Source organism: Mangifera indica, chromosome 4, assembly GCF_011075055.1.
Source record: "Mangifera indica cultivar Alphonso chromosome 4, CATAS_Mindica_2.1, whole genome shotgun sequence".
In the NCBI taxonomy this organism is placed as follows: Eukaryota; Viridiplantae; Streptophyta; class Magnoliopsida; order Sapindales; family Anacardiaceae; genus Mangifera; species Mangifera indica.
The window spans coordinates 8,083,209-8,098,406 of record NC_058140.1 but is presented as its reverse complement, the minus strand read 5'-3'; the positions used below and the strand labels follow the sequence as shown (position 1 = coordinate 8,098,406).

The 15,198-nt window shown below is 33.9% G+C and overlaps 1 protein-coding gene across 6 annotated transcripts; it reads right to left on the bottom strand.

The window, feature by feature from the left end:
- Window positions 1-726: 726 nt before the first annotated feature.
- Window positions 727-14,913, bottom strand: LOC123214089 (sterol 3-beta-glucosyltransferase UGT80B1). 6 transcript variants are annotated; one of them, XM_044633806.1, is made up of 17 exons: window positions 14,586-14,912; window positions 14,441-14,512; window positions 14,171-14,264; window positions 13,883-14,025; window positions 13,378-13,448; window positions 13,040-13,121; window positions 12,772-12,873; window positions 12,560-12,615; window positions 12,201-12,235; window positions 11,691-11,756; window positions 11,543-11,621; window positions 10,937-11,152; window positions 10,167-10,226; window positions 10,024-10,063; window positions 1,510-1,731; window positions 1,148-1,247; window positions 727-956 (listed from the first exon to the last, which is right to left on the bottom strand). In XM_044633806.1, exons 1-16 carry the CDS (start codon window positions 14,664-14,666, stop codon window positions 1,197-1,199), a joined length of 1,470 nt encoding a protein of 489 aa, XP_044489741.1. In that variant the 5' UTR covers window positions 14,667-14,912; the 3' UTR covers window positions 727-956; window positions 1,148-1,196. The 6 variants fall into 6 exon arrangements, 4 of the variants coding, with proteins under 4 accessions (XP_044489741.1, XP_044489742.1, XP_044489739.1 ...); XM_044633807.1 differs by lacking the exon at window positions 11,691-11,756; XM_044633804.1 differs by having other exon boundaries at window positions 11,543-11,756; window positions 14,586-14,911.
- Window positions 14,914-15,198: the final 285 nt, after the last annotated feature.

Genomic DNA, 15,198 nt, shown 5'->3' with positions numbered 1-15,198 from the left:
TAAATTATATTTTAATTAGGTAAATTGAAAATGCGATTAATCTGCATTCTGAGAGGTGAAGCATACTAACTGTTTGGATTTTGTAGTGTGATCCTAGTAGCAAGTGAAGGGAAAAGACTTTTCTCTTTCTTAGTTTTGAACTTTGATTATGTAATGTGATACAAAACGTTAATAAAACATTTAATGATAAATTGATAATTTATATAGCAATAAAACCGTGAATACATATGTATAACATTACACTTTCCAGTTTTGGACTGCTTTTTATTAGTATAAAAAGGAATACAAGAGAGAGATAATCAAACTGAGAGGAGTAGCAATCTCATTCTTTATTCGTTTCTTTATTTCTCTGTCTTCTTTTCTCATCCCTCTAGATTTTTTTTTTTATTATTATTATTCATTTATTGTTTGCTAACTTGGGCATGATGTGGTTTTATTTTTTGTCTCATGGATAAGACTTGGTTAAAGGAAAAAGAATGGTCTAAAATATATGCAGAATGGAGTGAGATCTTTTATGATATTTGTGTAAAATAATTTAGGTATGAATTTGTATATCCAAAGACAAAATATTATTTGCAATCACCTACTTATTCGAGGGATAGATACCAATTACACTAGATGGAACTATCATGGCAAGTGTTTTAATATCTAGTTCTCATTCTTATAGTTGTGATATCAAAGAGGACTGCCATGGAATATCTAATGATGATGAAAAGGATAAAGGGATCCATGAAATATTAAATGACTTTAAGATATTAAGAAACAATTGTATGGAAAGTGGTTCTTGTGGCAATGTTCACAGTGAAGCAGTAGGGCATTTATCTACAAGTTTTGACAACTAAGACAGAAATCTACTTTTGAGACGAAGCAGTGAAGATCCGTCCTTGTCCATGAGTTTAAATTCTTCAGTTTGGCTATCCCACATGCTGGAGTAGAAAATAAAATTTTAACATTACCTGTTTTAGATTTTAAAACATAATTAGTGAATGAGTTTAAATTCAGCCCATAAAAAGCTATATGACAAGCAATGTAAAAGGTCACAGTGGACGTTTAATAGGTGTTCTATTCTGTTTCATGTAGTTGGTGCATATATCTGTTCCTTAAAAAATGAGAAATCAATAAATGAAATTAAGAAAATTACAGTAACCTTGAAGAAATTGGAATAATTTGTACAAGCTGACATTCCTTTGTTGTAACTACAACCCCATCTCTTCCTTGAGAAATTTTACTGCTTCACTCATTCCATCCTGACAGTAGCACAAGTTTTAGGAAAATTTCAGTATTGGGTAATTCAAATACATGAATCACACCAATTGAATGACACACCAAAAAAAAAAAAAAACATTATTGGATAATCAGCCAGAATTGGAAAGGAAAGCTCACTCAGATATCCAGTCGCAAGTGATGCAATGAAACAGAAATAAAAACTATTAGAAAGCAAATGCAGCAAATGCTTTACTACTAATACAGCAGTGGACAGATGATATTATAGTAATAACAAGCAGTGACCTCAACAGATATTCTTTCAGCAATTTCTTTTGCACATGCTTTGACTTCCGGAGACAGTGCATATCGAATGGCTTCTGATAGCAATTCTGCAGCTGCTTTGATGGCGCTGTCATATACGCTATCTGGAACCAAGAGGTGCCTTTTCAGCGGTTCTGGAGCCACTCCAAGCCAAGACATCCTCTCAGCCCAATAGAACTGATCCAACATGAACGGACATAGTATCTGCTATCCATACTCAAATAATTAACAAAGAAAAAGAAACAGAGTACCAAACAGATATAAATTATGGAGGCAAATTCTATTAGAAATAGTGCACATAAAAAAGGTAAAGAATCTTCCAATCACATACATATTACAATGGACTAATATATGCAGGTAAAGAATCTTCCAATCACAAATCTACCAACCCAGTCAAAAATTTTTAACAGACAGAAAGAGATTAAAGTTGACAGTAAGAGTGTTGTATTAATGTCATATTAGTACAAAGTTTTGCAACAAAACCGGAAAAAATAATAAATCTGCAATACTTCACACAACCAGCAAGGATATCAACTATTCTTGACATACAAGCTACATATATTCAACACACTCCCACCAACCGCAGCATATATATTTTCAATGTCTAGCAAGAGATTCTGCAAAGCCTACACCTGTTCTGTGTTACAAGAAAGTGTAGCTGCATACATTTCAGAGGTTGCATTGGATTCAGTGATGTAGGCAAAGGTGGTCGGAAAATTAGCTGCCACAAGGAACTGGTTCATTCCAAAAAAATGGCAAAAAAAAATTCAGACCAGTGGAAAAGCTGGCTTTGATACCATGAAAAAGAGTAGAATTTAGGAAAAGCTCACTTAATTTATTTATTGAATTTGTTAGGATATAACTACATGATAAAATAGGACTAAAACAAGTAATAATTAATGCCTAAATAAAAAAGATAATAATCCCTAATTAAAATGATAATGATAAAAATTTGATAAAGCCTAGATTAGAGTGTTTACCCACGCAAGCCCAAAGGAGAAAGACTCAAGGAAAATCCAAATCCAGCAGTGGGGAAAAGTGGTACTGGGGGTGTCCATGTCAATTGGTCAAATAGGTGACACTTGGCTAATCATGAATGGAGAGAATGGGGGAATCAGTTACGGAGCACTGCATAAAAACGGGAGTGGAGGTTTTGGCTAGGGTACAGAGAATTCTATAGATATTTGTTGGTTGTTTCTGTTTTTATTTTGGGAGAGGACTAACCTCTTTAAAGCCAGATTACTATGTGTTTTCTTTTTAACTTTGAACTGTCTTTGATTTTTTTTTCTTGTTTGGTAGAGAAATTGGATCTTCTGTATTGGACAAACTGAGAAGGATAGCTGGAGGGTTGTTGAAACTGCAGAGACTATAACAAAAGCCGCAACAAATAAAGCTTCACCAGAAGAAATATCCAAGTACCTAAAAAGGTGGTGCCAGAGCACTCCAGTCTGGGTTATGGTTTCAACGAGAATAGATAGAAGAGTAGATGATCTGGTACAGCGATACTAGAGTTTGGCAGACAAAGTGTCTGCCATGGACGCAAGAATGGAGGAATTGTCACTAATAGTCACTAAAATAGATGGTCATTTTGATGACATTGAAGGATATATGTATGAGATTTGGTAGTATATGTCAAGGGATGTAAAAGGTAACAACAGTGAGCAATCGCCGATGGTCACTCAGGAACGAACTCTGTTACAGGAATAGTAAACAGCGAATCTTCACAAAACCAATAGCCAATGCAATTCACCATGAAGAACCATTTTCCATGAAGTGAGCAAAATATCTGTTGGTCAGAACTCTCTCTGTTCACAACGTCAACCCATACAGCTGGTTGGCGAAGGTGGAGAGGTATTTCATGATCAACGGCCTCAAGGAGATGGATAGCCTACTGACAGTGCAACTGTGTTTCCAAAAAGCAGCATTGGGCTGACTTCACTTTCAAGAAGCCTATCGTCCCTTCCAACACTAAAGGGAGTTGAAGGAGGAACTCCTCCATTTCGGATCATAGTAGCTTTGGTCACCACAAGAGGAGCTCATCACTCTCAAACATACCGGTTTGGTGATGGAGTATTGAGAATAATTTGAGCGGCTGGCAATGACCGTGTCAGATATGACAGAAGAGTGGTTGACTAGCGTTTTCATGGTCAGACTCAAAGATGAAATTCAGGAAGAGTTGCATCTATTCAGGGCAAGAGATTTGAAAAGTGTCATGCATATTTGGCAGTACCCGGACCGGGTCAATCCATCAATTCGACTGAAATGGACCAAGAAAATCACTGCCCAAGCCCAACCCAGAATAACCATACTACCCGCAACCTTTACACTTGCCCAACAAACCCAGATCTGGATACATCAAACCCAACAATCCAGCACCATTACACAACAGCCTTTAAGTTAAGCAACATAGCATAGCCCACTTTTAACCATAACTTCAGCCCAAAAATACTAGTACATGACCCAAAACACACTGTAATTCGGCTTTAAACAGACCGGTCCTCTCCAAAAAAAATAATAATAATAAATGCAGAAACTACCAGCAAATATTTCCAAAATTTTCTTTCTACCTTAGCCAAAACCTCCACTCCTCTTTTGATAGAGACCCAACAAAAATGTTTTTAACATTAAATAAAATGATGAGCACCTGCTTTTTCCTCGACAACTCCAGCAATCAAAAACAGAATTCCAACGACTCAACACTGTTTCCAGCAACACTTTGACACAACAGTCCACTCAACCCAGCATGAATGATCACAGCAAAATATCAACAGCATCACATATCAATCACAACAATGTATATAGCAGAAGCATACATTAGAATTGTAATTCCAGATAGTTTCTGTAAATAGAAACTTTATTAACTTTATGCAATAAAGACAAGTTTACATCCAAGTTTCGGTACAAGCTCTCTGAATGGTTGCACGAAAGACTCCCACACGAAATACACAACAAAATACCACAAACTACCTCACACAAAGTACATCAAGAGACCACAAACTAGTTCACACAAAAACACACCAAAGAAGACATCAAGCTGCCATGCAGATTTTTATGAGACTACACCTCCCCTCCAAATTCTTCAGCTGGCTTTATTGCTGCCATTCCACTTCTTTTTATTTTTCTGCTCTTCCACCACAGCTACCAATTCCTCATGAATGCCATCAGTTTTTTTTTTTTTGGTGGAAGGCGAGGGGATGTTGAAACTTCTACTTGCTCCACTCTAAGGTTGTCATGTGTCAGGAGAGATAATTGCTTCCTTTTATTTTTCTTCACATAAATATAGATTCTAACATAAAATAATGCTAACAACAAAAAGTGTCAGCTCCTTCCCTAAAACCATAGCCTTCCTATCAAACAAAGACTACCCAAATATCAATAATCTCCCCCTTTTTCATTACTGGTTCCCCTTTATATATAACTCCCTATATATTATCCTAATAATATCCTAATCAAATATTACCCTCATAATATAATATCCTAATCTTCAAATCTTAATTATTACCTTATCATTTAATATCACAATCAATATTATCTTTATTATTATCATAATTTATTATTATTAGTCCTAACATTACCTACTCTTCAAAAACCACTTTGTACTCAAGAAGGCAAAGGTGGGGATCATTTTGATGATTTCTTTTTTAACATTTCTTCCTATCCAATTGGAAAAAAACCCTCCTATTTTGCTATTATTCCAGTTGCCACCACTAATTAAACAAACCAACCCCATACTTCCTTCTTCAATATATTATCCTTCATCGCTAATGTCAGAAGCATAGGCAAATTAACAATTTTTAAAAGTTGCACTTCGCCATAAACAACCAATTTTTTGTCGAAATCAAACTATTTACCCTTAGAGTTTGCTAAATCACCCTTTTGAACCACCATCGGCTTTATGAATTCATTAGAACCTATTGATTCATGGTTGGAGTTGCCAAAATCTATCTATTTCACCTTTTGGTCATCATAACCTATTGCTTTTTTTTTTTTTTTTGTGCTGAAAACCCTTATCTTAACAAAATTAGTTCCACTCTTCTCCAACAGATCGACTTCTCTCCTCTTTTGCTTCTTATCACTCACGATCAAAATGGCATCACCATTGGATCCATCCTGGTCCACTAGTAGCACGGTCAGCCATTTGAATCTACAATCGTGACCATACTAGAGTTTGCCTTCACAACGGAGACATAGTCTTTTCTCCAACATACCTCAAGACTCCAATTCCTCAGTCGTTGAAACCACAACCAACTCTTATCCTCATCCAACAGAACATTGATTTGTCTCATTCTCATACTACTCTAATACCATTTTGATAGATACATAATCCATAAATTAATAATTACGATAATAATAATAATAAAGATAATATCATATTAGGATAAAATATTTAAAATTAGAATAATATATTTAAGATTAGGATAATATTTGATTAAGATATTATTTGAGTTATATATAAAAGGGAGTGAGTATTGTAAGAGAGAAGAAGAAATTTCATATTTGCGTAATTTGGATAGCCTTTGACTGATTAGGATGCTAAGACCTTTGGGAAAAATTGACACCTTTTATTGTCAACACTATTTCATTTTACTATTAATAATATATGTACTAGGTATCTATCAAAGTGGTATCAGAGTAGTATGAAAATAGAACAAATTGATGTTATGTTGGATAAGGATAGGAGTAGGTTATGGTTTCGACAACTAAAGTAATTCGAGTCTTGAGATATGTTGAAGAAAGGAATATGTCTCTATTATGAAGGCAAGCTCGAGTCTAATCACAACTGTAAATTCAAATGGTTGGTACTGTTATTGATGGATGAGGATGGATCCAATGACAATGTGATTCTGATCATGAGCGATAAGACACAAAAGAGGAGAGAAGTTGATCTACTGGAGAAAAATGAAACCAATTTTGTTGAGATGGAGATTTTCGGCAAAAAAAACAATAGATTTCGATGACCAGAAGGTAAAATCGATAGATTTCGACAACTCTGACTACAAACTGATAAGTTACAATGAATTTACAAAACCAATGGTGGTCCAAAAGGGTAATTCAACAAATTATGAGATTAAATCACTTAATTTTTATGGAAAATCAGTTTTTATAACGAAACCCAACTATTAAATTTATTCGTCTAAGCTTCTGTCATTAGGGATAATGATAGAATATATTAAAGAAGGAAGTATAGGGTTTGTTTTTTGGCCAAAAGACTTATTCACACCCAAAGTATCCTCTTATCTCAAGTTCTCAACCCTTAATTTTGAAAATCCCACACCTCTCTATGAGTGGTTAAAATTAATGGTTTTAAGAATAAAATCATCATTTTATCTATAATATTAAAAATAAACTAAAATTTAATCTTTTTTTCCTCCCCTAAACCTTAAAAACTAAAAGTTTTTTCAAAACCCAATTTTTAAAAAAAGACAGTTCCCTCTTAGGGTTTAATTTCCAGATCTCCAACGTCAAATCCAACGCCATCACCGAAGATGAATATCTCCCGATGTCTGCTCTCCCTCCAACAGCTAAGCTTCTCTCGTTTGGAAGCTTGGACAGCGTCGATTGACGCTGGAAATAAATCTTAGCTTCGTCGAGAAGACGAAGACAAGATCTCTTGTTTTCGTCGGGGAGATAAAGATGGTGGGTTTAGGATTGCCAACAGCAGGGAAAGATGATGAGGAAGCAAACGCCAGAGGAAGAGAAAGGAGATGCCACCGGAGATAACGTCAGAGTGTGAAAACTAAACCTTAATGGGGAAATATCATTTTTTAAATCTTGGCCTATAAGGAAAATTGTCAGTTTTTAAGATTTGGGGGGGAAAAGAAATAAACTTCTAAGGGACTAGGGTTTCGTTAACTTTAACTATTCATGGGTAGATAATGAGATTTTCAAAGTTAAAGGATGAAAACTTGAGATAAAAGGATACTTAAAGGGGAAAATAGTCCTTTGGCCTTGTTTTTTTAGTTAGTGGTAACAATTAGAATAATAGTAAAATAGGAGGGGTTTTTGGAAACTAGGTAGAAAGAAATGTTAAAAGAGAAAACTCAAAATAATCCTTACCTTGAGGACAAGGTTGTTTTCAAGGGACGAGAAATATTAGGAATTAATAATAATAAATAATAATATTATTATTATATTATTAATTACTTAAGAAAATATTATATCAGGATAACATATTAAATTAGGATAAAATATATGATTAAGATAAGATATTTAAAATTAGGATAATACATTTAAGATTAGGACAATATTTATTGGATAATATTTTATTATGATATTATTGGGATAAATTTATAAGAGAGCAAAAATTTGATATTGGATAATTTAGATAGTCTTTGACTGATTGAGAGGTTAAGGCCTTTAGGAGGAATTGACACCTCTTGTTATCAACACTATTTTATTTTAATATTAATAGTATATGTACTAGGTGTCTATCAGTTTTTTAATTCACTACTTCATAACTGATTCCTCCATCCTTTTCATTCATGATTAGCCAAGTGTCATCTATTTGAGATGTTGACATGGACACCCCAAGACCACTTTTCCCCATTGTTGGATCTAGACTTCCCTTGAGTCTTTCTCCTTTGGGCCAATGTGTGTAAACACTTATAATCAGGGCTTTATCATTACCCCTCTCCCCCCAATCAGTTTCACCTTGTCCTCAAAGTGAAAGTCCGAAAATTGCTTTTTAATTTCCAAAAAGTTTTCCTAAGAATTCTCACAATCAAGTAGTAATTTCCATTTGAGAAAGACCTCTGAATGTCCCAATAGAGAAAATCTATCACGCAGTATCTCCAATTGTAATCATAACTTCAAACCATCAATTAAACAAATGGGTAAGGGTTGTCGTTAAATATTAGTTCCAATCACCTTTTTCAATTGAGATATATAGAAATAGGGTGTATTTTGGAATCAGAAGGCAACTCAAGCATATAAGCAGCAATCCCAATATTCTCCAAGACTTTATAAGGCCCTTAAAACCTTAGACACAAATTTTCATTCAGGTTCCTAACACCAACCCAATCCAAAAACCAAATCACATAAACTAAAGCGAAACCCGTTTTCAATACAACACAACCTCAATTACCACAAATAAAACCCAACCCATACTAACCTAAAACTTCCTCAAAACCTAACTGAATCTTCTTTATCTATTAATCACCCCACAAGCCTAGGGAAAGTACATGGCCCAAGCTCAAATCTCAAACCATCTATATGTTACACCTGAACCCAAACTCTCTCATCCAACCCACTCCGCTCAAATGAATCTCAACCCACTTCACTCAAATGATCTCAACCCAGTCACTCAGCCAGAATTCAAGTTTCCATACCCAATTACTTTTTAAACACCCTAACCACATCTAACACAACCTAAATTCATTGATGTAAAACTCACTCAACCCAACCCACACTCAAACCAACCCAATCCAGTACCTCAAATCACCCTAACTCAAATTTCCTTTTGTACAACCCATTTCCTTCTTCTTCTCCGCAACAACTAATTGATTTTGCACCACCCAAACAACTCCTAAGTTCACTCTACCATTTCAATCAAGTCCACTGTCAAATTACTTATGTTGTACACTCATCCAATCTGAATTTCTTATAGCCATCTGACCAAATTACCCATCTAACTGAAATCTATTATGACCAATTGATGTGTTTTGAGATGGCTTATTTGTTAAATATCTATATCTTTTATAGTCGTATATTTGTTTTGAACATTTTGCGTCATGTCAAAGATACTTTGGAAGATTCAATCTTTGGAAGTTGATGTTGAATTTCACCTTGAGAACAAGGTGAGACTGATTGGGGGAGGTAATGATAGAACTCTTATTAAACAAGTTATACAAAGAGAAGAAAACAAAAATCCAAGAGAAAACAAAGAGACAAGAAACAAAAACGAAAAGATAGGAAGCAAGAATGAAAAGTCAATTAATAAATAAGTTGTTGAGGAAAATTATATAAATTGAGAAATGGGGATTTGGCCTTTCTCAACAAAACAATCAGATTTGTTTGCATTATTTGAGTTTGCATTTAAGTATGCATTTGAGTTTATACCAACTTCCTATCACAAAGTCACTCGAAAAGAAAAAAATTTTGAATCAACAAGAATATGATCTCAAATTCACAAGACAATGCTAGATTCCCTTGAAATAAATAATCTTTTGAATGCAAAGTGACTAAAGCATGAATAACTTGAAACATAGCAAACCTATAATACTATCCCTACTATGACCAGAATAAGACCATGATCAAAATGCAAATGAAATAAGAAAACCAATTTTGAATAAAGTGAGACCAACTGCAAATAAGAAAATAATGAATCTAGCAAAAATTGTCATACATCAAGGATGATCACATCTCACACAAAAATGACGTGCACTTTAAAGAAGAATATGGGATAGCAAACTGCAATAGTATTTAAATGATATGTGAAAACTGTTTATTGTATCACTAAAAATGTAGAAAAAGGTGAAGGGTTGATGAAAGACTAACCTGAGGGATTCCTGCGTACAGTGCGGCAGCAGTGGATCCACTGATTGTACATTAAAATCAAGCAATGCCAAAACATAAGTTAGCTTCACTGCATGCTGCCCATCTAATTTACATTTAAAGGAATTAGAAAACAGTTCTCTCACCTTCCTCCGTGATGAATTGCAGCCACACATCTTGGAAACAGACAATTGTATGGTACCATACTAATTTGCATGATAATTTCAAAACAAAACATAAATTTCCACAGAAAAAATTATGATACAGGACATAGTCAATTAAATATTCAAAGATAACCAAAGAAGAGAGTTACTGTATCTTATAAACATTGATATGCTTAGCCATAGAGTTAGAATACCCCTTCATCTGTATTTTCCTCCATCATTAAGTCATGTACTATTTTATAGAATGTATTGCTCAAGTTTCTTCACAAACTAGTTTATGATAACATTCTTACATAGTTCCAAGTAAGAAGAACTTGATAAAAGCTACAAGAACAATATGACTGCATTAATCATTGTGATTTGACAAAAAGAGCACAGAAATTCCAGGTTTTCATATAAATAGTCATCTAAATAGAAAATCTGTAAAAACCACATTTAGGACCACGGAATACAGGCAATGAGTTCTAAAAGCATGGTCAGAAATTAATCATAGGTTCATTTTTTTGTGTGCCCATCAAAGTAAATATTATTGAAAGTAGCTTGGTATGTCAATACACTGAAAAGGAGTTTAATACAAGTGCTGTGTGATATCAAGTTTTGGACAAAGCTAAAACCATTTATAATCTATATACCTCCAAGTAAAGCAGGTATGAAAATGTTTCTGCACAATTGCAGGTTATAAATGGATGTAATTAGCTTTCATCTTCATCCTTTAGGTCTCAAAGGATTTAGGAATACAAAGATATGCTCACCCAGAAAAGCAGAAGAGTGTTCCATCAAAGAGAGAGACTCCATCTTCAACGACCTGCCTTTGATTTAAAACTGAAGATGTTCCAGCAGCAATGCCTTGAATTGCTGCATCTAAAGGTTCATATCCTGCTGTGAAAAGGATAAATCTGTAACTTGCGGTTTCCAGAACAGTTCGGAGAACCAGAAGAAATGCTTGAGGATTCTTTAAGAAACCCATGCTGCAAGTAACAAACAGCATAGTTCAGCACAGGATGAGTAGTAAAAGTCCAAGTTTGAAAAGCAGCCTGGGCATGTGTACAAATTCAGGTTAATTATTAAGAAGGGATGTTTTTTAAATCTGAATAATGATTTCTTTTGAAATAAAACCATGGTTGTGAATTGAGGATATTTATGAGAACTCAATTAATGTGTTTATATAATGGCTTCAGATTTAGATAAAAGCTAACCTTTATTTTTTAATTTTATTTTATTGATTCAAATATATTAACCTAACTTTCAAAAGTAAAAGAGGAAACAAAGAACACAAATAGATTAAGGGATGCGTAAGAGAAACAAACAGCCCCTAAGTACTGATATTAGAGAGAAGAAAAACACAGTAAGGAACCCACCTTCCAATAGAGCTTAGTCCTACAAAAATAATCTGCACTGATTTAGGAACTTCCAGAAAAGATTGAAACTCACAATGAGATGCACACATTTTCCAATTTGTTCTCAGATGCCCAGATGACAAAATGGAAATTTCTTCACACTTCTTACATGAAAATTGCCATTCAACAGGGAGGAACCAAAAGCCACAAACACAAACACTTGAAGGCCAGTAATCTGTTAAGGGCTAATATTAGAAAATTAATTTAAAAGAGGGAGAAACAAGACTAAAGCAGAAATTATCATCAATGAAGCTTTTATAAACATGACTGAGTAAATCAGATTTTATTGAATTGGGACCAAAGTTACTAGCAACCCAAGGTTTTTTTTTTTTTTTTTGCGGGTTATTGTGAATTTAGTTACTTTATTTGCTCGCACAAGGCTACCATCAATCATGGATCAAATAAATGATTCCAAAAGGAATCATGAAGGTCAGTTATTGAAAGCTGAAAGAAGGATAATCTATGTTCAACAATCAAAACAAAAAAACAGAGAAGAAGAAAATAGGAAGCAATCTGCCTTGAAACTTCAGCAGAAAATAGGAAGCAAAGAAAATTGTACAGTGTTAATTACAAGAAAGAAAAATCTGAATCTATTGGTATGGTAAAAATAAAAGTATACCAGGGCACTCAACAACTTCTTTGCTAAATCCATACCTGTAAACAAAAGAAATCAATACAAATTTTGTAGGGAATGAAACAAGAGAATTATTAGAAGATAACATAATAATCAAGACAAGTGGATCAAAGATGTAATTAAAAATAAATTATTGTTGAATAAAACAAATGATATCATTAAAGGAAATTAATTAAATATTGCTAATTCATTCTATGTAGTTATATGCTTGTATCTATGATATGCATACATATCCATGCATCTTGGCTCACTAAATTGTACATGGTTTAGAAGATGTAATCCATTTTAGGTTATTTTTCTTTAATGATCAAAGCTCTTTGTCTATAAAAAAGTGCATAACTTACAATAGTTTAGGAGATGGTACCCGATCATACCACGTGGGAAGGCCTGTCACTGGATCCTGCATTCAGTAAAGAGGTTTCATGAGCACTTGCAATCCTTGGAGTACCAAAACCTTATCTCCTTCTAGTCACAATTGAATTAAAATGAAATAATGAATAGAACTTTTCTACACAATTCATTATATGCAACAATGATTTACATCAAACATACTAACCGTAAAAGGGCAAGGACTCAAATTCAATTCCTCACTTCTCCACAACCCCCAATTTTCAGAAAAAAGTGGCCACATCCAATGAATCACATCTTTCCAACAAACCTACATACACTAACTGACGAGGATTTAATATAGATGTTGAATATCCAAAACAAAGATAAGTATCTAAATAATTAAGATTTAAACTTATTGTTTCACAATAGTTTAGAATTGAATAATTAATAAGGTGCATCATTTACTCCAAAAAGAGCATTTGAAGTTTGAATACCTTGTTGACGGGAGCTTCCTGGAGATATTTATACAAAAGCGGATGTTCTTTTAAGAAGCAGTGTTCAAATGATGAAGGTGCACTGTCCAGTCAATAGAACAGGTTAATATAAAAATAAGCCCAAATTGATAAATTCCAACAACTGGACATGATGCTTTTTACAAGGATATAAAGGAAGTGTTACCAATAGATTATGGGTAAAAAGGGAGAATTCACAACAAGGTTTTAGCAATTTTAAGAAGAGACCAGATGAGGAATTTAAATGATATGCCGACATCCAAAGAATTTGGAAAGTATTGATAGAAATTAAAATGAATCAGAAAGTAGTCTAGTATTACCTATAGGGAACAACATAAGGCGAGGCAATTATGCAACGGACACGAAAAAGTTCTGCAAGGCTCCATCCCTCCTGGAATATAATATGAAGCAACCTTTTTAGGCATTAAATAGTTAATCTATAACCCTAAATTTCAACAGGTCCTCGTAAAATTGTACACTTAAATTTGTTTTTGTTATGCAACCATAAAGATATTTAACAAACCAAAATATCACAAATAGTTATTTAGCAAATTCTTTTTGGACATTAATTGATCTCTGCCTGGTTCTCATGGTATATAAATGTAGTATTTCTGAAAGAATAAAATACTATTAATCTTCTGGTGCTTCCTTAAACATGTCCAAAGTATCCCTACAAACAAATTAGACATCTTCAGACATATCAGTTAAGAAATTTAAAGGAAATAAATTCCCTTTAACAACCATCAAGGCCACAATATCAATCTAGAACACATTTACAACATATCAATAAATCTCATTTTAACTTATATGTTTAACATGAAATACCAATGCGAAAAAGTTTATCACAATGAAATCACCCTCCAAGCTTGGACCATTTCCAAAAATTCTTTCCACTGCAGAATAGCATTCTTTTCTATGTTCAGCGTTGATTTTCCTCTTCTTCAGCCTAAACATCAACTCCTGCAAGCCTGATAAGACAAAACAAGTTATGGGAACATTGCATAAGTTGAAGTTAACATTTCTTAACCAGCAACTAACAAAGCAATTGTTTCGCATAAAATTAGCCCCACATATAACAAAACTATGAAGACCACAATCAGCTTAAACCCAAACCTGTTGCATCATGATTCTGAGGTGTTGATACCACGGGTGGTGATGAAATTGGACAAAATGCAACTAGTTTTCCAGCCAAGTGAGAACTCAAGTTCTAAAAGCACAAGCCCCCAAAAAAATAAATAAATAAATTATAACCCTTTTCAATATATGAAAATTATATTCAATAAACACAATAATTATAAAAATTGCCAATAAAGCACGTAAGCATTCAGAGAATTCAACAAAATTTTTGAATCACAATGCAGTGAGTAAATTCAATTGGTAAACCTGGTGAGCTGAATGAGTGATAAGGACAACATGGTAGTGTTTCTGGTCAGAAGCAAAAGCGGCAGCTATTGCCTGCATTTCATTATTAAAATTATTCGGAGGAAAAAAAATTCGTTAACATTTGATCCTTTTAAGGCGAACTTACAGCAATAGGGTAAACATCGCCCTGGGTGCCGAAGGCCATGAAGGCAGCTACCGGTTTCGTCCTCTCTAACTCTGTTTCCATTTGCTATTGCAGTGCTCACAACTTGGAAATTCTGCAATTTGATTTTTTGTTTGCGTCCTAAACCTGAGGAGATGCTCCGGAATCTTTTCTACGATCTTTGGCTTTGGACTTGTAATTGTGTGGATTGGATGACAAAAACATCCTCGTGCTTTTATGGAAATCCAATGCATTCAAGAGTTTTGAAAAATAACAAAAGTGCCCTAAATTTTTCCAAATGTGAACGTTAAAATTGAGAGAATATTGCACCCTCGACTGTATTAACATAACCCTTTTGTCACCACGTTCAAAGCATTTATTTATATATTGTTACGAATGTAAATAGATTTCCACAACAGTTCGCTTAATTAAGTGTGAAATCATTTAAGAAATGGTGGCTGTATGATTGTGCTGGAGAAAGAAAGTCTTAGCGAGTTATGTGAGTAAGTTAAATTATGTAAATTCTTAGAGGAGTTGGTGAAAATTCGTATATAAATACCCCGTCTCTCACATTTGTAGACACACTTTTTCATGTATAAAAGAAAATATTTACTCA

Excerpts from the sequence above, each read along its gene's own strand:
- LOC123214089 (XM_044633804.1), bottom strand. The coding sequence starts at position 14,666 with ATGGAAACAGAGTTAGAGAGGACGAAACCGGTAGCTGCCTTCATGGCC. Across the intron at positions 13,449-13,882 it reads TGATAAACTTTTTCGCATTG|GAGGGATGGAGCCTTGCAGA; the intron begins GTATTTCATGTT and ends ATTATATTCCAG. Across the intron at positions 12,236-12,559 it reads GTACCATCTCCTAAACTATT|GTATGGATTTAGCAAAGAAG; the intron begins GTAAGTTATGCA and ends TTTTGTTTACAG.